The following is a 27,698-nucleotide window of genomic DNA, read 5'->3' as shown; positions in this document are numbered from 1 at the left end:
GATGAATAATATTCAAGTATAAAATATGCTCAATTAAAGAAACATTTTGCTACTTATACATTTTGTTTATTGCTCTGAAATCTGTAATATATATTGGGAGTGTAGAATTAGAATATTTCTAGGATATTGATAACGATTCAGGTATAATCTAAAAATTCAGAGAAGTTGAATGCTCCAGAGTTGAATCTATTCGAATGCAGGCAGGCAGCTGGTCTAAGAGTAAAACCCAGAGCAGCGGTGGTTTACCTAGAGCAAATGAATGTTTCCTTGTGGGAAAGCGAGGGTACAAGCTACCTGAGAGCAGGACCACCATGCAGCTGTAAAGCCCTGAGAGCACCAGCAGTCTTGGCTCTCGTTGTTCCCCTGTGTTTAGCAACAGGCCCGGAGCACCTCATTGCCTTTGCGGTTGCTCAGACTTTATCTGTTGCATGAGCAGTCCAGACCTCAGCTTCCGTCAAATTGCTGCATCTACCTGCCAAACACTATGGTGTTTCTTTTTTACTTTTTAAAAACTATATTGTGTTTTTCTTATTACCATCTATCCCTTTTTCACCCTCTTCTACCTCCACTCATCCTCCCCCCCCCAACCACTACATTGCTGTTTGTGTCCATGAGTTCTTACAAGTCCTTTATCTTTTGTGAGGGGGCAGCCATGAATGGTGGGGGGGGGGTCAATCAAAAAAAGACTAAAGTTTAATCTTTATTTGTATGAGTGACTATGGGCCCACTTAAAGATTAGTGGCTTTGTTATGATAGGATAAGTACAAAACAGGGTGGGTGTCAATTGTTGGCCACGGCTCCAGGGACAATATAGAAATCAAAGGTTAGTGTTTACCCTTATAAGAATTCTGTGGAAAGGGTTTGACTCTAATTATAAAATAATTTTCATTTGAGTCAAACAGTCATCTTACCTGAAATTGTATGTGCTAATGTGATAGCTAAGCAAGGGACTAAGAAATCATCTCCAACATTTTTGTACGAGTATGCCTATTTTGATTCCAAAAGGTTTTTCATAAATTATATAAATGTGTTAATTATTCAATTGGTTTTTCATAAATTATAAAATATATTAATTATTTATTTTAATAGGTTTTTCATAAATTATAAGTTTATTAATTATTTAAAACTATAATCTCTATAAAACATGCCAAGATATGCATTAAAGTGTAAGAAAACATAATTTCTAATATATTATTTACGTATCCAAAGGATTGGGCTGTGCACCCTCAGAGGTAGAGGCCCTCCACTTTGGAGACCACTTTTAAGACTTCTTAAACTTTAATGTGCGTATAATTACCAGGGGATTTTTCTTGAAATGCAGATTCTGAGTCGATAGGTTAAGTGTGGGGATATTCTGTGGGATTGCATGAAAAATATTCTCAGCAACTAAAACCCATATAGAAAGTTCTTCACTTTAACTTCAGCTATTTTACTTAAAATTTAGGGATGGCTTGCTACTTCCATTGAACTATATTCAAGGAAAATTATATGGAAGAATTCTAAGAGATTTTACTGCATAATTAATTCTCAAGGGAAAAATATGTGCAAGAGCTATAGTTTAAAATATACAAGCAATTATATGTATTTGAAAAGGTTTTGGTCACAGTAAACATCAGAAAGGCATTTTACAATTTTTTAAAAGAAATCATGCCATTATTAAGCTAGAGACACAAAAATATAACTTTAAGATATTTCTATTAGATTTAAGATGCTTTTTAGATTTAAGATATTATTAGATTTAAGACATTTATTAGATTTAAGATATTTCTTAAACATTTAAGAAGTTTTCATTAGATTATTATGTTTTTTTATTTTTATTTAACTCTTGTTCAAGTACAGTTTTCTTTCTTGTATTCCCAGCCCTGCTCCCCCACAGTGCTCCCCACCTCCCTCCCATCTCCGCCCCCGACCCTTAGTTATTGTCCATGTGTCCTTTATACTTGTTCATATGTTTTCATGCAGGTTTAGCATTGTTCCTAAATATAGTACAGAAGATATTTTTATGTTGTTAATCTTGCTCTCCTGCATCTGTTAAGATATTTTTAGTACACATAAGGAAGAAATCGAAGTGCCATTCTGAGTTTGAAATTATTCTGACCCAATTATTCACTTCACTCGATGAGGTGTTTTGCAAGGGAATCCCCACACCTGCAAGGAATGTGTAAATCACATTGTAAGGCATCGAGAGTTCGGAAATCCCATGGTGATCTGTAAAAATATCTCTATCATCTGTAACTATGAAGTATGAATATTTCAAGAAAAAAGTGAATATTTTCCAAATTTGAGTTAGTAAAATAAACAATCCTGGGAACAGAGTTCTTGGTCAACTATTAAGTTATAAGTAGAGATGTTTGAGAGAGGACTTTAAGTTTTGAAAGTGGTGACATATCTTACAAATACTCATTCATCCTGCCGGCAGGTCTTGACATCTCAGCTTTGATGACTTATCCTATAAGAGATCATACCAACTGTTTTATTTCTATAATAATTAAAATTTACTGACTTTAATATCTACTGATAATACAGTCATATTTATACGAGTTTTATATTTAATCTTCACATAAATGATATAAGTTAGACATTCTTTAAGAATAAGGGTACTGAAGCCCTGGCTGGTGTAGCTCAGTGGATTGAGTGCGGGCCTGTGAACCAAAGGATCATGGTTCGATTCCCAGTTAGGGTACCTGCCTGGGTTGCAGGCCACTTCCCTGCAGGGCACACATGAGAGGCAACCATACATTGATATTTCTCTCCCTCTCTCCTTCTCTTCCCATCTAAAGATAAATAAATAAAGTCTGAAAAAGATATTTTAAAAAGAATGAGGGTACTGAGATATAAGGGATTAAAGATACTTTTTCCAACATTACACAACTGGTAAAAATGTATTGGAATGTGAGCCCAAATATTCTTTTTTTTTAGATTTTATTTATTTATCTTTAGAGCGGAAGGGAAGGAGAGAGGGAGAGAAACATCAATGTATGGTTGCCTATCATGCGTCCCCTGCTGAGAACTGGCCTGCAACCCAGGCATGTTCCCTGACTGGGAATTGAACTGCGATTGTCTGGTTCGCAGGCCCGCGCTCAATCCACTGATATACACCAGCCAGGGTGGAATGTGAGCCCAAATATTCTTGAAAGCTGGAGCTGTTAATTACAACACTCTTCTGCGTTTTTCCTGCCTTCAGCCCTAATATTCTTGCCCACAATACCTTAGTTAATTAAAAATAGTAACATATTATATTTTCCATTATTTTATGTGCTCATTATCTGTATTCTTCATTAGAATGTTGGCTCTATTTTACTTACAGCAGAAGACGCAGAAAAAATTGTAATTATTTTAGAGCAACTGAATAGATGTGTGTTGAAAGATTAATGGTTTAAATAGATGTTTTCTTAATTTATTATAAGCAATATTTATGAGTTCTTATACTTCAGCTGCTGTATTTTGCTTTCTATAATAAACATGGGTTTTAATTATAAAATGCTTCAAATTTCTGTAAAAGCTAGATCATAATGTTTGCACTAAACATTGTCAAATTTATCTTCAAAATGATGTTCTTCAGTTGCAGTTGTTCTTAACAATGTTTGACTTTGAAATACTCCTAAATTTTTAGAAGTATTTTAAAGTGCTATTATCAGAAAATTTCTTTCAAAGATATTTTTAATATCCCGATTATCCTGAATACCATTTACATCAAGAATACCATTTACACCTGAATACCATTTATATGCTCATAAGATCGTCTCCTCTTCTATGAATTTCCTTTTTGTATCCTCTCTGAGACTTGAATATGAAGATAATAGTAATTACAAAACTTGAGTGGCTGCAATGTATCAGATTCTCAGTGCTTTATATACATTAACTCATGTAATCTTCACCATGGCACCAAGATCATTATTATAATTACTCTCACTTCAGTGATGAGAACATTGATATATAAAGAGATTAAGAAATGTACCTATGTTAAGTGGTAGACCTAGAGGAAAATCTTAAACACATGTGTAAACCAAAGCCAAAGCATTAATGATAGATTAGTACATTTGATAACTTTATTTCTTAAACCTTTGCATTAAAAATGTTAGAAGTCTTATACAAATTTAAACTTTTTAATAGTGTACAACTATGAATGCTGAAGAAAATACATACATTAAATTCTTGAAGGCATCAGATAGAAACCAAGACAGCCAGCACTTGAGAAGCCAAATGTTAAAAGCAAATTCAATGTTTACTTCTGCTGTTTGTAGGCATGTTTACAACACAAGGTCAAAGGGCAAGATCAAAAATTGTTTTGGATTTTTTTATTAAAAGTAAAAACATTACTTGAAGAAATTAAAGTAATCCTTAATAAAATATAGGTGTATACCATGTTGTGTTCAAATTGACATTATATTGCTTGAAATAATAAAGTATTTTAAATGGCATATACATTTTCTTCAAAGTAGAAGTGCAAAATACATCATCTCTGACGTTCAGAATTTTTTTACATGGACATAAATAAGAAAATTTGTTTTAATGTATAAACCATCTAGGTCACACTATTTACTTTTACTTCTAAACTTTTCTCACTTCAATCAAGTCATTTGTTTTTAGTAAAGAGTTTCTACCTCATCGCAATTGTTTTTTAACAGCTAGAGCCTGTTCTACATAGCATCATAGTTTTTACTAGCAACTTGATTTTTAAGATCGCACTGTACAGGAAATTCACTCAGTCTTCGTTTCTCCCACGTGTCAGGTGTGACAGTACTCGAGGGCCCAATTTATGCTGTGGGAGGCCATGATGGCTGGAGTTACCTGAATACGGTGGAGAGGTGGGATCCCCAGAGTCAGCAGTGGACCTTTGTAGCCAGTATGTCCATCGCCCGAAGCACAGTTGGTGTAGCAGCACTGAATGGCAAGTAAGTGGATGTATTCTTTTTTTATCTGAAAAAAAATTTTTGAGTGACTATTTTTATAAAATAACTTTTAATAAGATGACTCAACGAAAATATGTTAAATATCTTCAGTTATTGATTTTTTGTTTTTCTCGATTTCAATGTTTTATTGTTTATCCTATTGTGGGGCAACTTCTCTCTTGAGTCCCCCCGAGTGCCACGGATGAAAGTGAATAATGACCGAGACATGCTGAGATCTGTTTGGGGAGGAGGAGTGGGCTGTGGCCAGTTTCTCAGGGGAGACAAAGGCCAGCAGCGGCCAGTCTCTCTGAGGAGAAAAAGGCCCAGAGCGCCTTTCTCCAAGGGCTTTTATTGGGTTGTAATACACAGGAATACAGGGTGGCAAGGATCAAACGGTCGATAACATTTCAAAGATATCTGAGGGCTTCAGAGACTGAGTCAGTGTTTGTCAGGAAGAGAGTTGAGAAACTTTGGGAGACATACTCATTTCTTCTGGGACCCTTATCATATGAAGGAAAGCACTCTTAGCAGAGCAGATTTCACAGGTTTATCAGGAAGTCTTTGTGATGCCAGATTGTTCCCCAGGACACACTCTAGCAAGGCAAGGAGCTGCACCTCCCCCCATCAGGTATTCAGGCTTAAGGGGATTAGAGCCAGGAAGCTCTAATCCTTCTCCCAGAGGACATGGGGACTCGGGCTATGTCAAAGCCAGGGGGCGAGAGTCCATTGCTCTTTGTTGCAGCCCCCGAGTCCTTCCATGAAGGCCTCCCAAATGATTGAGTCTGGCTTACGTTGCCCCCCACTGTGAGGAATCTTACCCGTCATTGACTTCCGACCAAGCTTTGGGGGCAGGGATAGGAACTGAGGCAGCATTTGCTACCAGAGACAGGCTTTGTCTCCTGCAGCTCACATTCCAGAGGTCGTTGCTCACTCATCCTTAAGCCATAAAGGGTTCGTAAAACCAGGCAGAGTGGTCCACAACATCCTATTACAGTTGTCCCCCTTCACCTGCCTCTCCCCCCATTTCCATAGTCAATCCCCACACCATTTTCCACATCCCTGGTCTTTCATGTATGTTCTTTGACTATTCCTTTCACCTTCTTTCAATCAGTCCCCATTTCCCCCCTCCCCTTTTATAGCTGTCAGTCTGTTCCATGATTCTATGCCTCTGATTCTATTTTGCTCATTAGTTTATTTTGTTCATTAGATTTCTCCTATTAATGAGATCATGTGATATTTGTCTTTCACCAACTGACTTATTTCACTAAGTGTAATAGTATCCAGTTCTACCCATACTGTTGTAAAAGGCAGGGATTCCTTCCTTGTTCCTGCTGCATAGTATTCCACCGTTTAAGTGTACCACAGTTTTTCGATCCACTCAAATACTGATGGACACTTAGGTTGCTTCCTGAACTTGGCTATTGTAAATAGTGCTGTTATGAACATAGGACTACATCAGTTCTTTTGAACTGGTGTTTCAGGATTCTTAGGGTGCATTCCTAGTAGTGGAATGACTGGGTCAAAAAACAGTTCTATTTTTAATTTTTTGAGGGAACTCTATACTGTTTTCCACAGTGGCTGCATCAGTCTGCATTCCCACCAGGTACTATGGTTCCCTCTTCTCCACATCCTTTCTACCATTTGTTTGTTGATTTATTAATGATAGCCATTTTGGCAGGTGTGAGGTGATATCTCGTTGTGGTTTTAATTTGCATCTCTTTGATGGCAAGTGATGCTGAGAAGCTTTTCCTATGTCTCTGGTCCTCCTGTATTTACTCTTAGAGAAGTGTCTGTTCAGGTCCTTCACCCATTTTTTAATTGGATTGTGTCTTCCTGGTATTGAGTCATATGAGTTCAGTATGTCTTTTGGAGATTAAATGTCTGTCCAATATATCATTGGCAAATATGTTCTGTCATACAGTCGCTTCTTTTTTTGTTTTGGTGTTGGTTTTTTTAGCCATGCAGAAGCTTATTAATTTGATTTGTTTAATTTTTCCTTTATTTCCATGGCCTTAAGAGATACATCAGCAAAAATATTGTTATGTGAGATATCTGAAATTTTACTGCTTATTTGTTCTGCTAGAATTTTATGGTGTCACAATTTACATTTAAGTCTTTTATGCATTTTGAATTTATCCTGGTGTATGGTGTAAGCTGATTCAATACAGTATTTTTTATTTTCTATTTTAAAGATTTGAGCCCTGGCTGGTTGTAGCTCAGCGGATTGAGCACATGCCTGTAATCCAGAGGATCGCGGTTTGATTCCCAGTCAGGGCACATGCCTGGGTTGCAGGCCGGTTCCCTGCAGGCCAACTCCCAGCAGGGGACTCACAAAAGGCAACCATACATTGATGTTTCTCTCCCTCTCTCCTTCCCTTCTAAAGATACATAAAAAATAATAATAAAAAAGATTTGATTTATTTCTAGAGAGAAGGGAAGGGAGAGTAGAAAGAGGACAGAATCAGCAAGTGTGGTTGTCTCTCATATCAATGTGCCTTTTGCGCCCCCTACTGGGAACCTGGCCTGCAACTCAGGCATGTGCTCTGATTGAGAATCTTACCAGCAACCCTTTGGTTCACAGGGTGTCACTCAGTCCATTGACCCACACCAGCCAGGGCACTTTTCTTCATTTTTTGAAAGCACAATTTACTTTTTTCCCAGAAAAAGCACAAATTGCAAAGAATACATTTTCTTTTCTTGAGTAGTACAATGTCCTTACGCTAAAAGAAAGACTATTACCTGTACTTACTGTGCTTCATTTTCTTTTTCTACATACTCTTTGTGGTCTGTCCTGTCACAGAGCATTTAAGTCTCTTAATTTATCTCAAAGTCAGTACGTTTAATTGCTCTCAAAATCTTACTCTCAAGTATTTTGCTAGAAGTTTATTTACTGTCAATATCTATTATTATTTCAAACATCTATCATTTGAGAAAAGAACAGTGGAGCAGAATCTTGGAGAACCAAAGCAAATTGCTGTCAGCTTAGTTTCATTTTCGTGTTGGGTAAAGCCACATTTGTGCAGCACAGTTTTAACTGTCAAACTTTCTACTAGACCTGTCTTCAATATCAAATAACATCAGCAGACATTTCTTTTCACTGTAGTTGTTAAGGAAAATCGATAATCCTGCTACCATTGCTACTTTGGAAAACCATTGTGTAGAAGTGAAAAGGAGTTCAAATTATGTGCATCCTATCGATCACCTAGTAATGGGATGCTGGATAAAAAATGTTTAGAGATTTTCTTCCAATATCTTCCTAGTTCTACTGATATTTGTCTGAAGAGGAATTGAAACTTACTACCAATTTCCCATCTTGTGTCATGTGTAAGGTTTCCAAAAGACATTTCTTTCTTTTTTAAAAAAATTTATGTATTTATCTTTAGAGGGGAAGGGAAGGAGAGAGGGAGAGAAATATCAGTGTATGGTTGCCTCTCATGCATCCCCTGCTGGGAACTGGCCTGCAACCCAGGCATGTACCCTGACTGGGAATCGAACCGTGATACTCTGGTTCGCAGGCCCGTGCTCTATCCACCAAGCTACACCAGCCAGGGCCAAAAGACATTTCTTGAAATTGTTTTTATGTGAATTAGGTGTGCCCCACTTACAACTCCCCCCTGAATGTGTATTTCTCAAGTCCTATTATACCTCTTAAGAGCAATCATGAAAATGTTTAAATTTATGTTAATATTGTCATTTTACTTGATAGAGAATATACATATTATTAATAATGTGTACTGTCAATATTTATCTTTTTTTCCTAAAAGGAATATTTTTCCTTAACAGTTAGTGTTTTTTAAAAACCACATCATTTGGAAATTAATAATAAAGTTTTGTATTCGTCTACATCAAATGAATGTTAAAAAACTTTCCTGCAGGCATATCTATTTATGGATAGCAAAACTTATAAAAGCAGAATGAACATTTCTCTTGGATGTTAATGTTTTTAATTCAAACACAGAAAAGCATATACCTTTTTTAGGTTTTTCACCTTTTTTAATATTTATTTAGAAGTAACTCTCCTGTCTTACTGGTCATATTTTTGCCACTTACATTAATGCTTAATGGGTTCATTTCTTGCATTCTTTAGAAAATGAATATCTCATTGACACACCATATTTTCTCAACAGGCATGAGAAATATCCTTAACCCCTTAGCTCTCCTGTTTATTTGCAACATTATTCTGTAAGGAGAACACACACACACACAGACTGCATTAAAGCGGTTTATCTTATTCTAGATTTTCAAAAATTATTGTGCATTACTGCTTTGAGAAATATCTTAATACATCTGTGTTTTGTTATAGAGCTCCTCTAAACACAATTAAAAATAAGTAGGATAAAAACCTAATAAAGGAAATACTTAATGACCAATTTCCTGAAATACTTAATGACCAATTTCTTATAAACCTCATATGTTATTATAACTGTATTTTCAATCCAGTTTCTTCTAATGCCCCGTTTATACTACTTATTCATAAAATTTATTATTCAGGTTGTTTTTTCTTTTCCTCATATTTTTTGGACAGCTAGAATATTAAATATCTTAAGAAATCTTGTTTTACTCTATTACCACTATTCATATCACATCAGAATGTGATAGTGCTTAATTTTTTTTTACTTTTTAAATATTTTATTGACTGTGTTCTTTCAGTTGTCCCAACGTTTCTCCTTTCCTTCCTCCTACCCAGTACTCCCCACTCCACCCAGGTAATTCTCTCACCATTGTTCGTATCTCTAGGTCATGGGTGTAAGTTCTTTGGCTACTCCATTTTCTATACAGTACTTGACAATCCCCATGGCTACTCTGTGACTACCAATTTGTATTTCTTAACCACCTCGCCCATTCCCCTCAACCCCCGTCCCATCCGGTAACCATCAAAACACTCTACATCCATGATTCTGTCTCTGTTTGCTTAGTTTGTTTTTTAGATTCCATTGTTGACAAGTATGTGTTTAATATCGCTTTATTATTTGTAGTTTGGGCCTTCTTCTTTTTGTTAAATAAGTCCCTTTAACATTTCATATAATAGTTTGGAGATGATGAACTCCTTTAGATTTTTCTTGCCTGGAAAGCTCTTTATTGCCCTTCAATTCTAAATGATAGCTTTGCTGGGTAGACCTATCTTAGCTGTAGGTCTCTGCTTTTCATGGCTTTGAATATTTCTTGGCAAGCTCTTCAATCATGCAAAGTTTCTTTTGAGAAATCTTCTGATAGCCTATGGGAACTGCCCTGTAGGTAACTAACTGCTTATTATTGCTACATATAAGATTCTCTCCTTACCTTTAATCTTCAGCATTTAAATTACAATGAGTCTTAATGTGGTCCTTTTTGCATCCACATTCTTTGTGACTCTGTGCTTCCTGAACTTGCACATATATTTCCTTCACTAAATCAGAGAAGTATTCTCTCATTATTTTTTCAAATACATTTCCAATTTCTTGGTCTTTCTCTTCTCCTTTTGGCACCCTTATGGTGTGAATGTTTGTGCACTCATAGTTGTTCTAGAAACGCCTTACACTACCCTCAGGTTTTTGGGTTTTTTCTTCTTGTTGTTCTGATTGGTTGTTTTTTGTTTATGTTCCAAGTCATTGATTTAATTCTCGTCTTAATCCACTCTACTGTTGATTCCCTGTAAATCGTTCATTTCCATGAGTATATCCTCCATTTCTGCCTGGCTCTTTCTTAGGCTGTTGTTCTTAGGCTACTCACTGAGTTTCTTGAGAATCCTTATACCAGTGTTTTGAACTCTGTATCTGATAGATTGCTCATCTCCATTTTGTTTAGTTCTTTTGCTGCAGTTTTGACCTTTTCTTCCATTTAGGCCATGTTTCTTTGTCTCCTCATTTTGGCAAACCCCTGTGTTTGTTTCTGTGTATGAGGGAGAGCCATTATGACTCCCTTTCTTGGTAGCATGGACAGAAGGGCCCAGTGGCACAGCCTCCCCTATCACCAAAACTGGGTACTTTATGTGTGGCCTCCATGTGGGCTGAGTCGACCCTCCTTTTGTAGTTGAGCTTTAGTTGCTGTTAGCAGATCAATGGAAGGGATTTACCCAGGCCGGTCAGCTGCAGGGACTGGCTGTGGCCACTGAACAACCACTTCTGTCCTCTTTTGTAGATCAGCTGTGCAGAGTCAGGGCGGTGGTGCTCCAGTGTGGTTTGTAGTTGTCCACTGGGTGTGTAGGCTCTGTGTGGTGCAGGTAACCCTCAGCCACCACCTGTATTCTGCATGGGGCCACGCAGCATGAGCTACAAAGCAGTCTGCAGATATCTGCTACTTGTTCTGGGCTTAGAGTGGGATCCCGGGAGGAGCAAAACTGGGATCCAAAGCTGGGTGTTGTTAGTGCTGGGCCTGAGGCTGCTTAGCCAAAGGTAGGAGGGCTGGGTGCTGGTCTGTAAGTTAGGTGGGGCAGAGCCTCAGGTAAATACTAAAGCAGGGCAAACAGTATAAGCCAGGTTGATGAGTCTCAGATATGTCTCCTGACTGCATGTTCTGTGGTTCTGTGGTGGGTGAAGGCTCAGGAAAGACACAGTGGCCTGTACCTGCTTTTTTGTCTGGCAGAGAGCTGTCCTCCAGCTCTCACTCTGATGCCAGACACTTCAGTTCTTCCCCACATGCCACTGGTGCCCTTCAACTGCTACCCTGGTGGTGCTGGAGCTCAGAAGGTGTGAGTCTGAGTAAGTTCACCTTGGTCACTTTAAGAGGAACCACCAGAGAGTCCAGTATTTTTTTAAATAAATTTATTTAATTGTTCAAGTACAGTTTTCTGCCTTTCACTCCCATCCCAGCCCATTCCCCCAATGGTCTCCACCTCCCTCCCATTTCCACCCCCCTTAGTTGTTGTCCATGTGTCCTTTATACTAGTTCCTGTAAATTCTTCCCCTTTTCCCCTGGAATTCCCTCCCCTCTACCCTCTAGTCCCTGTCAGCCTGTTCTCTATTTCAGTGTCTTTGGTTATATTTTGCTTGCTTGTTTGTTTTGTTGTTTAGGTTCCTGTTAAGAGGTGAGATCAGATGGTATTTGTCTTTCACCGCCTCGCTTATTTCACTCAGCATAATGCTATCCAGTTCCATCCATGCTGTTGCAAAGGGTAGGAGCTCCTTCTTGCATCCTGCTGCATAGTATTCCATTGTGTAAATGTACCATAGTTTTTGGATCCATTCATTTACTGATGGGCACTTAAGTTGCTTCCATCTCTTAGCTATTGTAAATTGTGCTGCTATGAACATTGGGGTGCATAGGTTCTTTGGGATTGGTGTTTCAGGGTCCTTAGGATACAATCCCAGCAGTGGAATTGCTGGGTCAAAAGGCAGATTCATTTTTAGTTTTCTTAGAAAATTCCATACTGTTTTTCATAGTGCTTGTACCAGTCTGCAATCCCACCAACAGTGAACTAGGATCCCCTTTTCCCCACAACCTCTCCAATACTTGTTGTTTGCTGCTTTGTTTATGATGGCCATTCTGACTGGTATAAAGTGGTATCTCATTGTGGTTTTAATTTGCATCTCTCTGATAGCTAGTGATATTGAGCATCTTTTCATGTGTCTCTGGATCCTCTGTATGTCCTCCTTAGAGAAGTATCTGTTCAAGTCCTTTGCCCATTTTTTTTTAGTTGGGTTGCTTGTCTTCTTAGAATGGAGTCATGTAAGTTCTTTGTATATTTTGGAGATTAAACCCTTGTCTGTGGTATCATTGGCAAATATATTTTCCCATACAGTTGGTTCTCTTTTTATTTTAATAGGAGGCATTTTATTGAACATTTTACTGTTTTCTTTAGCTGTGCAGCTTTTAATTTTGATGAGATCCCATGTGTTTATTCTTTCCTTTATGTCCCTTGCTCTAGGGGACATATCAGTAAAAATGTTGCTGCGTGAAATATCTGAGATTTCCCTGCCAATGTTCTTTTCTAGGACTTTAATGATGTCATAGCTTATATTTAAACCTTTTATCGACCTTGAATTTATTTTGGTGTATGGTGTAAGTTGGTGCTCAAGTTTCATTTTTTTGCACATAGCCGTCCAGTTCTCCCAACACCATCTGTTGAAGAGGCCATCTTTACCCCATTTTATGTTACTGACCTCTTTGTCAAATATTAATTGACTGTAGAGAGTTGGGTTTATTTCTGGGCTCTCTGTTCTGTTCCATTGGTCTATGTGCCTGTTTTTATGCCAGTACCAGGCTGTTTTGATTACAGTGGCCTTGTAATACAGTTTGATATCAGGTATTGTGATCCCTCCTACTTTCTTTTTCTTTCTCAAAATTGCAGCTGCTATTCAGGGTTTTTTATAGTTCCATATAAATTTTTGAAGTGTTTGTTCTATGTCTGTGAAGTATGCCATTGGTACTTTAACAGGTATTGCATTGAATCTGTAAATTATTTTGGGTAGTATGGACATTTTGATGATATTAATTCTTCCAGTCAATGAACACGGTATATGTTTCCATTTGTTTATGTCTTTCTTAATTTCTTTATTCAGTGTTGTGTAGTTTTCTGTATATAGGTCTTTTACCTCCTTGGTTAGGTTTATTCCTAGATATTTTATTTTTCTTTTTGCTATATTGAATGAGATTTTTTTTCTTGATTTCTGCTTCTGCTGTTTCATTGTTAGTATACAAAAAATGGCTTCGATTTCTGGATATTTGTTTGTTTGTTTTTTTACCAACTCAAATCCTGCTGGTTTTTGTAGCCAGAAGTTGTGGGAGCTTATCTTCCTGGCACTGGAACCCTGGGTTTGGGAGCCTGGTGTGGGGCTGGCACCCCTCACTCTTGAGATATTCTTCCCAAATTTTTATCCACAACACATCTGTGTGGAGACCCGCCTGTTCTGTGTCTCCATTTCTCTGCATCTTCTACCTTTCTGGATTGAAGTGGTTTCTTTAGTTCCATAGTTATTGAACTTTCATTCAACTTAATTTTTAACAGTTCTGAGTGGTCATCGGTCCATAATTTACTTGTAGTTTTGATATGATTACACAAGGAGGTGAGCTTTCTTTACTTATACCTCTTTCTTGACCAGAAGTCTCCTAAATTTTTCACTTTTTTAACTGAGCATTTTCCCAAAGTTTAGTCCTATCCTATAAAATATTTTAAACTATGAAACATTTATTTCAATTAATAGTTTTCCTTTAAAACAAAATAGTAGAGCTTTTGCTTGGGATCTTTCTCCCCACACAGGTGTGATTTAATGGCCTCAAAATTCTGTGGTTTGATGACTGTCTTCTAACGTCTTGTTGCTTTTTCTGTTTAACTCAGAGAGAAACATAAGCACTAGATGGTGACCTTTCACTTTAGACCCAGAGCAAAAATTTGTTTCAACATCACCCTCTGACAGTTGCTTTTTTTCTCATCTCTACTGACATGTCTTTTTCCTCCTATATTATTCTCACATCTCACTAATGTGGCATTCTAACCTGACTGTTGCTTTTCTGAGTATCATTTTGAATAATTTTCCAATTAAAGCTAATAAAACCAGTGACCATACCTCTTGAATTTAGATTACTTGTGATACCATTTGTTGTGGAAGAATAAGAAATCAATTTGTAGCTTTAAATTAATGCATGTATTCTGGTGAATCTAAGAGCATGATTATATCACTTTCATAAAATTCTTTGGTCAGACTTCCAATACGACATATTAAGCTAAGTAGCAGACATGTCATCTTGTGCCAGCACAGCCACAGGCTTACTGGAGGAATAAAGAACGCACGACAAAGCAGTAAACAGACATTTTAATGTGGGGACTGATCATATAAAACCTTGGACTACCTGAATATCTTCGCTAGTGGTTCTCTCTGTGTTCCTTCTGTGCTTTCTGCATGAGTCTTTCAAACTATACTTTAACCTAAAAGTTCTTTCTTGTTCATTTATCTTTATCCCTGAGTTAGTTCATAAAGCAATCCTGATGCTCTCTGAGCGTATCTATAAAGAACTTCAAATGTAATAAATGTGTGCTGTTGCCCCTAGAGTTTCTACAAAAAGACAAAGACAACTGAGTTAGTTTCGTGACTCCATTCAAAACAGATTCACTCATTCTTTCAAAATCTCACGTCAGTAATGTTCATGGAGGAGTTGTAATTTCTGCAAGCTGCAGTTTTGGCTATTGTAGCCTAAAGTCTAGGCACCTTGAAGAGTCACATGAACAGGTGTCGATGTCTCTGGTTTTCTCCAGTATGTCCTGCTATCTAGCACAGGAGATAACCTGAACCTCAAAGCCCATCACTTTTTTGGTAGTTTCCAAGATGCTGCTTCTATTTTTGTATTCAGACTTTGGCACTTTTTTCTTAAAGATGTAACTGAAGATTTTATATAAGCTTTTATATGATTAGTAACTTATATTAAAGTGGTATTACCTTAGATTCACACATTTCAAAAAATGAAACGTCTTTTTTTGCTGAGTCTCACTTGGAACTACTAATAGGCTCAGGAGGTTTGTAATTTGCCTCCTGGAAAACAATGACTTTTAAGCTGGGGCTTGATTGATTTAACAGATTTCCAGAAAGTGGGGAAATACTGTCATGAGAAGGAACAATTTGTGTCAAGTTGTTGAGTGTGAAATGCAAATAAATGGAGGAAAAATTGAGTTTGGCTGAAATGCAATAACAAGGAGTGGCCCTAAGAGATGGGATATAAATAAGCAGACCTCTGGCCTTACAGCAACTTGGCTGAAGTAAGGATATTGCAAAGGTTAAAACAGGGCAGTGACATGGTTGCATTTCAGTTTTATAAAAATCACTGGTTGAAGAATAATTTATAGTTGTTCAAAGAAATCTTGTCCTAATAGTAGGTTGTTAAGATGTATTCCAGTGGTTCAAAGGGGATTATTTGATACATCATGTCTCAGTACTAGAATGTGTAAGCAAAAACAGACAATTCATTTTGGTCTCCAGAATGAGCACAGTGAATACCAGACTCCACAGTGTGGAATACCGTGTCTTTTATGATTTAGAACTCTCCTGTCTTCTCCTGTCTTCACTTCTTCCCGGGCCTTCCAGTCACCCTATGTCACAGACATACTGAATCATTCCAATTCCCTGAACATGCTTTGATTGCTCACATCACTTTTCCTTTTCACATACCCACCACTGCTTTAATTTTCTTTCCACTGTTTTTTCTTAATAACTTAGATCCTCTCCTCAGGTTTTTACCTGATCTTTGGGGACATTTGACAACCTTCTACAGTGACAGCCTAAGATAATTCAAGTTTTTATGTGGGTGACATTCCATGTGGCAAAATCAGTACCAATAAGATACCGGTTATTAGATTTCAGAACAGTGTCAAGAAATATTAAATATGTATTATTTTTTCTTTTATGTATATAAGATCATTTACAATATTTTCCATTATCTAAAGCAGGGATGTCCAACCTTTTGGCATCTCTGGGCCACACTGGAAGAAGAAGAGTTGTCTTGGGCCACACATTAAGTACATTGTGACATGTAATCACAAAGAAATCTCATAATGTTTTAAGTAAATTTATGATTTTGTGTTGGACAGAATTCATAGTCATTTTGGTCCACTTGCAGCCCACACACTGTGGGTTACACACCTCTGATTTAAAGCATAGTATAATCTGTACCTTTCTATGAACACTTTTAAAATTCACCCATTTAAATTTAATCTTTCCAGTCCTTGTGCCATTTGTCAAAATCTTATTTCAGTGAAACTTAGGTACATTTTTGATAAGTTCTAAACATCACCCATTTTCTATAACTAAAAAGCAGTACTTTATTAATATTATTTTTAAAATTACAAGCACATACTGGCCACCATGGTATATTAAAGAAAGTAAATCAAATCTGACTTCAGATAGCTTACATTATGGTAAAGAGAAATAGAAAACAACAAAGAAGAAAATGCCAAATTTGAATAGTGATAGAGTGTGAGTTGGCAAGGAAAGATGGAGGGATTAAGAACAGAAGTGACCATTTCTACCAGGTTCAGATCATTGAACTCTACCAAGACTTGGATGTTATTAATTAACCCAAATTAATTTGCACATTTAAAATTCTGAGATTCATGTAGGAGACATGAGCACATTCTAATACATAAAGGTATGTTCTATCAAACTTCAACTCACAATCTTTCATACCAGCCATATTTTAATGTGAACAAGTCTCAGACTGAGTTTAGCCCATGTATCAACATTCCATAGTAAGAAGAACAACAGCAGTCATACAACCTGTTGTAAGCTCACTGACAACCCACTCACTGTTCCATAAGGCACTCCTATAAGGACCTCTCATGAAACAGGTCACTGGAAGGCAGGTGATGGAGTATTCTGATAACAGGATCTTTTGACAAGCCTTCTTTTGGGATCAAATTAAAGAGTTCTCTAGATGTCCATCGGTAAATGAATAGATCAAAAAGCTATGGTACATTTACACAATGGAATTCTATGCTGCAGAAAGGAAGAAGGAACTCCTACCCTTTGCAACATCATGGATGAAACTGGAAAGCATTATCCTGAGCGAAATAAGCCAGGCGATGAAAGACAAATACTGTATGATATCACTGTTAACAGGAACCTAAACAACAAAACAAACAAGCAAGCAAAATATAACCAATGACACTCAAATATGGAACAGGCTGACAGGGTCCAGAGGGGAGAGGGGAGAGAATCATAGGGGAAAAGGGGATGGACTCACATGAACAATTATAAAGGACACATGGACAATAACTAAGGGTGGGGGGGCAGAAATGGGAGGGAGGTGGGGAGCACTGGGGGGGGCAGGGTGGGGAATATAAGACAGAAAACTGTACTTGAACAAGAATTAAATAAAAATAAAATAAAATAAAACAAATTAAAGAGTTCTCCACAGACTGGGACACAAAAGGTCAAACAGGGTTATGGATCTAGGGAGTTGCTTCAAAGCTTGTATACGATAAGAGTTGTAAAATTATTACACTCTTATTATTCAAAGGAAAGGATGCCTGAACATACCTCTGAGTAAGCCATATTGTGAATCAAAATCATAATCGGAATTAAATGCTAACCAGCAAAACCTTAAAACATTTATTTATTTTTTTAAAGTTTATTTATTTACTTATCTTTAGAGGGGAAGGAGAGAGGAAGAGAAACATCAATGTATGGTTGCTTTTCGTGCATCCCCTGCTGGGAGTTGGCCTGCAGGGAACCTGACTGCAACCTAGGCATGTGCCCTGACTGGGAATTGAACCGCAATCCTCTGGTTCGCAGGCCTGTGCTCAATCCACTGAGCTACACCAGCCAGGGCTAAAACATTTAGATAGGGATACTGGAAGCACTTTTCATAGCCATCCCTGGAATATGTACTATTGATAAAGTATGACAAATATGAGATAACTTTGCCTAGGATCTAGACTGTGAATAACATTAAATTTCCTGCAGAAAACAAGGTAGGTTCAGGAAACACTTTTCTAGTAGAGACACAGCTGAATTAATTGATGGGAGATGAAGGAGTAACAACCCAGCCTTTGTAGTGAAAGGATGCCTAAGGTAGAATGCACAACGGCACAAGGGTGGAGAAGTTGTAGTGCTGTGTCAGAAACTTCAAAATGTCTCCTAATATTCAAGCACGCCTTTTCATATGACAATATAAACTCCAATTGTTAGGTGGGCACATGGTCACCTAAAATAAGAACATTTTCCAGCACCTTACCACTTAAGCATCGCCATGTGACTAAGTTTTGGCCAATGAGACATAAGAAGTGGGTTGTGATACTTAGAAGACGAAATCTTAAAGGCAGAGGATGTGGTCCAACTTCCATTTTTTCTCATCCTGCTATTTGAGCTTTGGCTGTGATAGCAAGAGCTACCTCAGGACACCAGGACGCGAATGTTTGAAGACAATTCTACTTTGTAATTCTACTTTGTGGTTTTAGCATTACTGCACATTTTCAGGTGAGAAAAACCTACTGAGTGTACAGCATTTACCCGATCCTCTCTGTATCACCCTGGTGGGACTTGGTTCTTGATTCTAAGAACAACTGGGTGTTTTGGGTCCTTTTCTCATTGCCTCAGAATGAAATTCCAACTCATTCACATGGTACACAGCCCTCTTTATTGTCCATCTGATCTCTTCATTCCACCAGCTGCATCTCTCCTTTCCCCTCTTGCGATACTGCCTCTTCCATCAATATGACATACCTGCCACTCTTTATCTATCACCTGCTCTGACCTTTCATGCCCCTTGTCTTCACTCATAATGCTCTCCCTGTCTGTGATGCTTTCCCTTACTTCTTCACAATTCAAATTTTTACTCATCTTTCAACATTATGTTGAAATGTCACATTTCCTTTCTCACTGTGAAACTGTCAGCTGTCACTTCCTGTGTTGTCAGGGCATGGACTCTGCTCCTCAGATTCTCAGCATCTAATCTGTCCTGTAGTCGAACAAAGCAAGGGAATCAATCTAAACTATAATTAAATCGATTGTAAGGGGGCATCGGAGAAGGTAACCTTTGGTAATTGCCCATGAAGCTTGCTGCAAACCCTCTTGCACTTATTCCAACTGCTTAGAATATACTGTTTATATTCCTTGATTATTTTACAACGTCATAGCAATTATAGTATTAGTTATTATTGTTGACATAATTTATTTGTACATTCTAATTCTTAGTCACATAGCAAATGTATATCTCAAAATAAGTGGATTATAGATAATGGTTAAAGATACATATTTGCAAAGTACACAAATTTCAAAATCTTTTTAAGTATTGAAATATGTTTATTCATTTCAACAATGGATCCATAAAGCAGTTCCAAATAATACTAGTGTATCTTGCTCACAAATTACAATTTTCTCATTTCTTTTGCACAGCTTGTTCCTGAGGGAAAATTTAGTATATTTATTCTTTTCCACTAATCCCCCTAATAGTAAGCATTAATTTATATTGTTTACTAAAATTACAATAATTTTAACACTGATCTGCAGATTATTTAATACTATGAAGGACATTAAAAGGGATGTATATCAAATAACAGAAACCATGGATCATCTAGCTTAGGCTTTAGTAAGTAATTTATAAAATAACAGCTATGATACATATATCAAACATCTATTTTACAAAAGGAATCACCACATGTTAGGTCACTGCTATCAAGACATGACATGAATTTCTTCCTGGTATAATCACTATGTTATTACACATTATTAGTGAGGGTTCACAGAGAAGAGAGACTGAATGAATAGTGGTTTTTAACACATATAATTATGTTAAAGAATCAATGATGATGGAATGTGAATTTTATAGGAACACTTAATTTCCAAATAAATGATTCTACTAATAGGCTCAATATTTGACTTGTCTAATGTAGGCAATATGTTTTATTAATTATTATTACATTTTGTAGACATTTAACTATATATATTTGTATAAGTTAGCATTTTTAATAATTTCAGAAAAAGAAAACATATGACATATTATTGCATAAAATAATGTATTATTAGCAACCCTGGGTTCAGATAAAACAGTACTATAATTTATCACTGTAATGTATATAAATTCACAGAGCAGCTTAAAGCCAAAAATTCCTTTAAAACAAGAGTCAAAAGAGGGGGATACTTTTCTTATACATAAACTATGTACTTCATATAAACATACGCAATAAGCAAAATTCCTCCAAAAATTAGTTAAGTTTTAATAATAACACATCAAGATGACAGCACACTTCTTTTGAGTTAGATCTTCAATTGAAGTAAAACGGAAATAAATGAAGTTCAGACTTCATAAAGTAGTTAGGAAGATAAAGACTTTTGAGTGCCTTTGCAAGCAGAATTGTCCAATACTTGTCTTCAGATGCTCCTATTAGTTAATACCAACATGTTGCAAGACTGAGAGCTGACAACTTGTGAGTAATCAAGCAAACGCAGACATCCATAAATAAACCTCACACTCAGGCAATCAAAAACACTTCATCATGACAAACACCAAGAGGAATATAAATGGCTTTTTAAAAAGTCTCCAGGCTTTGAATCAGTTTATCATATTTTAGTTATTAGAGTATATTAGAGCACAAATTTATAAATAAAACCTGAATTATTTGATATGCTAAGCAATAATGTCTTCTTGTGTATTCATGTATAAATGGAAAAGTAGAGAATTAAGTTTTGATCAATATATTAAGCATAATGTCCACTAGTAAGGCAAACATTTCACATCTAATCTAATTAAAACACAAGTCATATCACCCTTCTACTCAAAAAATGTCTTATGGCTTCCTGTTTCACTCGGAGTGAATGTCTGCAATACCTGTATGAAGTTCACCTTGTATTTCCACCTCTCACCTCATCTGGCACATGACCCTCAGTCCGTGTTCTGGCCCCACTGGCTCCCATGCCATTCCTGGAACTTTGTGCTCACGTACTCCATCTCCCTTAAATCTTCTCCCAGAGATATTTCTGAGTTCACCTCTAACCACGAACATCTTCTTTTAAAAAAATCATCTTCTCAGTAAGACATACATTTCCTAATCATACATTTAAAATTGTAATAACAACACCTCCCCCCCTACCAGTTGCACTCTTTTGCCCACACTTCCCTGTTCTATGTCTATAGCACTTAGCATTTTATTAAGAAGTATGTGTACTTATGTACAGCATAAATTGGTTGTCAGCACTCATATTTTTGCATGTAGCTGTCCAAATCTCCCAAGAGCATTTGTTGAAGAGGCTATTCTTTATTACTCCATTTTATGCTCCTGCTCCCTTTGTTGAATATTAATTGACCATAGAGACTTGGGTTTGTTTCTAGGGAGAAAAAAAACTATGCTATATTTACACAATAGAACACTACACAGCAGAAAGAAAGAAGAAGCTCCTACCCTTCGTGGCTGCATGGATGAATATGGAGAGCACAATGCTAAGTGAAATACGCCAGGTGGTGAAAGACAAATCCCACATGATCTCATCTATAAGTGGGACCTAATCAATAAAACAAATAAACAAGCAAAATCTAACTAGAGGCATTGAAATAAAGAACAAACTGACAGTAACCAGAGGGGAGGGGGTAAAGGGGGAAGGAACACGTATAAAGGACCCCTGGATAAAGCCAAAAGTGGGAGGAGGATTGAGGGTGAGGGTGGGGGATGGGTCGGGAGGGGGAAAGTGGTGGGAGGGAAATAGAGACAACTGTACTTGAACAATAAAAAATTTAATAAGAAATAAATAAAATAAACTAAAAAGTAGTGTGTATGTTTATTTTGTATATTATGTCTATCCTTTCCTCCAGAAGAATTAAGTGTAGGATTTTTCCTGTTTTGTCCATGGATATGTTTGCAAAACTTTTTAAAAGGTTTAAACATAAACCACAACACCATAAATGTCCCAGAGGAAAACATAGGCAGGAAAATGTCAGATATCCCATGCAACAATATTTTCACTGGTACATCCTCTAGGGCAAGGAACATAAAGGAGAGAATAAACAAATGGGACTACATAAAATTAAAAAGCTTTTGCACAGCTAAAGAAAGTGTCATTAGAATGAAAAGGGAACCAACCATATGGGAAATCATACTTGCCAATGATGTCTCAGAGAACGGTTTGATTTCGAACATACACATAAATAACTCACATGACTCAATGCCAAGGAAACAAACAGTCTAATTAAAAAATGGGCAAAGGACCTGATTAGACACTCCAAGGAAAACATACAGAGGGCCCAGAGACATATGAAAAAATGCTCAACATCACTAGCCATCAGAGAGATGCAAATTAAAACCACAATGAGATACCACTTCACACCAGTCAGAATGACCATCATTAACAAATCAACAAAGAAGTTTTGGTGAGGCAGTGGAGAAAAAGGAACTGTAGTACACTGTTGCCAGGAATGCAGACTGGTGCAGCCACTGTGGAAAACAGTATGGAATTTCCTCAAAAAAACTAAAAATGGAGCCCTGGCTGGTGTGACCTAGTGGATTGAGAACAGAATGTGAGCCAAAGGGTCACCAGTTCAATTCTCAGTCAGGGCACATGCCTGGGTTGAGGGCCAGGTCCCCTATCCCTTCTGGGCAGTGCATGAGAGGCAACCACACATTGATGCCTCTGTCACTCTCTTTCTCTCTCCCTTCTCCTCTGTCTAAAAATAAATACATAAAATCATATAAAAATTAAAAATCGAACTGCCTTTTGACCCATCAATACCACTGCTGGGATTATACCCTAAGAATCCTGGAACACCAATTCAAAAGAACCTATGCACCCCACTGTTCATAGCAGCATTATGTACGGTAGCCAAGTGTTGGAACAGCCTATGTTCCCATCAGTAAGTGATACATTTACACAATGGCTTACTATGCAGCAGAAAAAAACAAGGAACTCCTACCCTTCACAACGGCATCGATGGAACTGGTGAGTATTATGCTAAGTGAAATAAGCCAGGCAGCAAAAGACAAATACCATATGATCTGACCTAGAAGTGGAACTCAACGAACAAAACAAACAAAGAAGCAAAACAGAACCAGAGAAATGCAAACAAGGAACAGACTGACAGGGACCTGAGGGGAGGGAGGAAAGGGTAAGGGAGGAAAGAAGGGAAAGGGTCTAGTGAAAGAACAACTATAAATTACCCATGCACATGGACAAAAAAAGTGGGGATTTACTGTGGGAGAGGAAAAGCAGGGCATGGGAGAGCAATGGGGGAAAATTGGGACAAGTATAATTGAACACAAATAAAAAAAACCCTTAAGATAGTATGTTACAAAGTAGGCATTCAAGAATAGGTTTTGAATGAATGACTAAACAAATGCAACTCTACTTTGGTGTGATAAAATTTTCATGGCTATGATCAAATAGACAAGATCTATTTTTATTAGAAATAGACAGTGTATTTCTAATGATTTAAGAAGCATTTAAGCTTTAGTGCTTATTTTCCTGGGTATGTAGCATCCTTTTCTTCAGGAAAATGAGTGTACTAGTAAGTTTCAACAATATTCAACCAGAGTAACATCTTTGCACACTCTCTTCCTGTAAAGTCTTGTTTGTCTCCGTGACAGTAGTTAGAGTGTAAGCACTGATTAAGGAAGCAAACCTTGTCACAGTACTTGTTTGGATATTCCATTCATTCAGCATCCTAAACTGTGGGGACAGAATGAATACAAGAAGTGGGCATGATTTATTTGCTACTGCAAATCAACTGCTGATCAAATAACATCATCAGTTTTCTTTGGATTGTGGTCATTTTCAAGAACAATTAGAAGTATATGTATCTTATTTTATATTTTAAGTAGATTTCTCAATATTTTAAAATTAATGTTAACACTGAATTATGTCATAAGCAGTTTAAATCTAATTAACATTCTAGAAATAATGTAGGAAATTGTAGTTGTTTTAATGTTACCTGGTGTACTGCATATTAGCATGATGTGAACTCTGGGCACACACAATTACTTAGCTAGTACCTTTAATAAAAATTTCCATGTGAAGTAATGTATTTCAAGTATATTTGAGGCTCACACTGCAATTAAAATTTATTTTTAAGGGACTTTTCCTTTTCTACATTTTGTCATCCATACTATATAATTAAATCATGTTTTTCCAATTGTATTTTTCAGGCTGTATTCGGTTGGAGGTCGTGACGGAAGTTCGTGTTTGAGTTCCATGGAGTATTATGATCCTCACACAAATAAGTGGAACATGTGTGCTCCAATGTGTAAAAGAAGAGGCGGTGTTGGAGTAGCCACATGTGATGGTTTTCTTTACGCGGTAGGAGGTCACGATGCTCCTGCCTCAAATCACTGTTCCCGGCTGCTAGATTATGTAGAACGGTAAGACCTCAAGGGCACTGCCATAGTGACAAATATAGCTCAAATCACACTGATGATTAGTTGTAAAGATTACATAATTTAGAAAATGTAAATTCTACTCCCACAGCTGCTTCTCTCTTTCTCTCTATCACACACACACACACACACACACACACTTTCCTTCTTGTTTCATTTTTCCCTTCCTTTCCTCCATCTTTTTTTTTCTGTTTTTTTCAACTAATATTTATGTAAAGCCCTTCACGTTTTTGTAGGACCCTAAAGTGATCTTTACATTTCTTTTTAATATGTTTTAAAAAGTTGCTTAAAATACAATTTTAAGAAATTTATTAATGAATGTTAATTATTTTTTGAAATGGCTTTATTTGTGCTATTTCAACACCATCATGCTTGTGTTATTACTCCCTTCAGACTCTTAAAGACGAATATGGGCTTATTTGTTTTATGCCATACATTTCTTAATGAAAGACAGATTATTAGAACTATAAAATTTATAATTACATTGTATGGCAAAAATACCAGTTTTCTTGTAACTCTTCTTAAATAGCCAGATGCATAGAGGCTGAAGTGGGAATGCACCATGGCTTCAGTTTGGTTCAACAATACCGACATTTTCTGGCATGGTTATACCTAAGCTCTCTTGCATGACTGTGCATCCCTTAGAGCTATTATATCACATGCAGTAAGAATTCAAGAGTTATAAAATATCATGATGATATCTCCTATTAGGTAAGGATGCATGCTGATATATGGGGAAGTGAGAATAGGGAATATTGAGGTTAACTTTTTTATGAACTGAGATAAATATTTCTACTGTAACAAGTAACTTCAAAACTCTGAGACTTAGTACCATGATGCCTTTTTTCTTTTATTAAATTTATTGGGGTGACACTGATTAACAAAAGTTACACAGGTTTCAGACGCACAATTCCACAACACATCATCTGTACATAATATTGTGTGTTCACCATCCGAGTCACGTCTCTACCCTTCACCATTAACCCTCCTATACCCTTCTCCATGTCCATGACAATTCCACGATATTACTACCAGGAAACCCAGAATGACAGATAAGCTACAATATAAGCACCACTGTTGGCTATAAAGAAGGGGGGGAAATGTTGGAATGATACATCAATCTCTAGTTCTTAAAAATTCCACCTGCAAGTAATTTAATTCTCTTTCATTCAGACTTTGATGATATACAGTCACATGGTCACAGAAAGCATTATGAGGGTGGGAAAACAGTATCCTGAATTATACCTGGAAGAGGAACAAAATGTATGGTGGACTACACTGATGACCAAAACAATTTTTCATTTGATATTAAAAAATAAACACATCATTGATACTCATGGTTATAAGTATCAATGGGAGAAAGGCAGCAAAATATCTTATAATATTAATTCCTAATGATAGATGATTATTTTTACTGAGAATAAGGCCAATGGCAAGAGATAACCTTTAGTGAACAGGTTCTTTTCAAACTTAAGCTACTTTTTGGATAAAGTACAGAAATATATTTCACTGTATTTCCACTTACATACTTTTAGAATCACAAACTTGCAATCATTATTTTTAAATATTGTTAATAGGCTGACGGCTTATTTACATTTTTCACAGCTAAATTCTTGGAGAAATAACAGAGAAGATAAATATAATGAAACTCTTACTTTTACCATGAATACCGTATATAAATAATGCTAATGAGATGAGAGTTCATATGCATATTCTCTTCTAACTTTACTGTATAATCTATTGAAATGTTGTTTGTGAACAGAGATATAAATAATTCAGTCTAGAAATACATTTATGGTGTAAAATTAGATTTAAATAAGCATAGCTATTTTAAATTACTGGAGTGCTGCGGATATAGCAGCTTAAGTAATACAGAAGCACACATCATTTCCATGGTCCTTATTCGAGCTCATATGATAGGCAAGATTAATAGCATTTGTGTACTTTCTATAACATATATTCTATATTGATAATTTTGCATGTACATCATCAATAAATCAAGATGTATAATGGTACCTCTGTAGAGTTATTTTGCACATATCACATATAGAATGTTTTTATTACATAATCATAGGCAAACAAATTATTAGGAAGAACAAGAAGTAGTGTGCAATGCTATGTTTTAAAGATAAGCAGATGGCTAAGAAAAGTAGATGGACATATTTTATTGTAATAATAATTCTTATAGAAATGTAAAGTGTTACATAATGGTGGTGGTAAAGTATAGCTATATAATACTTATGAAAAAATGTGAAGAGTCAGGTTGTTCTAAACACAAATAACATTGGCACTTCACATCAAAACAAGTAACAAGATAGGGACTTTAGAATAGTTGATGGAACAATGAGAAGTAATTTTGTCGCCCAGCCTCACTGTACTGACAGCATCTTAGGGGACAAAATTAATATCCAAAATATGCTGTAGGTTCCAGCAAATTTAGGCCCAGAAAGTGCAATCCATTAGGAAAAGCACATCCATTCATTTGCTTATTCAATAAATATTGTTTCACATGCATTTTCCACTGTTCTACATGGTGCTTAAAAGGTATTGAAAGGAAAAGACAAAGAAATTAGAATTTTTTAAGGTTACAAACAAAACTGGAACCCAGATCATGGATCAGAAAATATGCTAAAATGCACCAATCCCACTGCTGGATAATAAGGTAGCAGGACCACTTTTCCCCAACTCTGCATCTCAGTACTGAGGCTTAGTAGGAGAAGGGTGCCAAGGTGGTAGGATCCTCCTTCACCTGTCTTTGTGATATCTACTCGTGCTTCCTCCAGTCTTTTAGAGTAGCCAGATGCACCTTCCCATAACACAGATTTGATCTGAAAGCAAAATAATTTGTATCAGTGCCAATTCTCAATCTTAAAATAAAAATGATTTATTTTGCATGAAATTTTTACTAGGTTCTTTTTACTGATACTGATCAAGATTAGCTCACCTATGCCTATATTCCCCTACTTGGCACAATTCCTGGCACAGAGTAAGCTCTCAACGAGCATTTACTGAATCAGTAAGACACTAAAAAAAAAATAGGCCTTCAA

General features: G+C 36.6%; 1 protein-coding gene across 1 annotated transcript in view; it reads left to right on the top strand.

Annotated features, from left to right (window-relative positions):
* KLHL1 (kelch like family member 1) overlaps window positions 1-27,698 on the top strand; it is a 342,020-nt gene that overhangs the window by 301,939 nt on the left and 12,383 nt on the right. Inside the window, exons 8-9 of the mRNA XM_037038628.1 lie at window positions 4,733-4,895; window positions 24,424-24,636. Coding sequence (XP_036894523.1) covers window positions 4,733-4,895; window positions 24,424-24,636 — 376 coding nt within the window. The remainder of the gene's footprint in view (window positions 1-4,732; window positions 4,896-24,423; window positions 24,637-27,698) is intronic.

The sequence above is a fragment of the Sturnira hondurensis genome, unplaced genomic scaffold, assembly GCF_014824575.4.
Source record: "Sturnira hondurensis isolate 20B ecotype Veracruz unplaced genomic scaffold, ASM1482457v3 Scaffold0024758, whole genome shotgun sequence".
NCBI classification, from domain to species: Eukaryota; Metazoa; Chordata; class Mammalia; order Chiroptera; family Phyllostomidae; genus Sturnira; species Sturnira hondurensis.
This window is presented reverse-complemented; position numbering and strand designations above follow the sequence as displayed.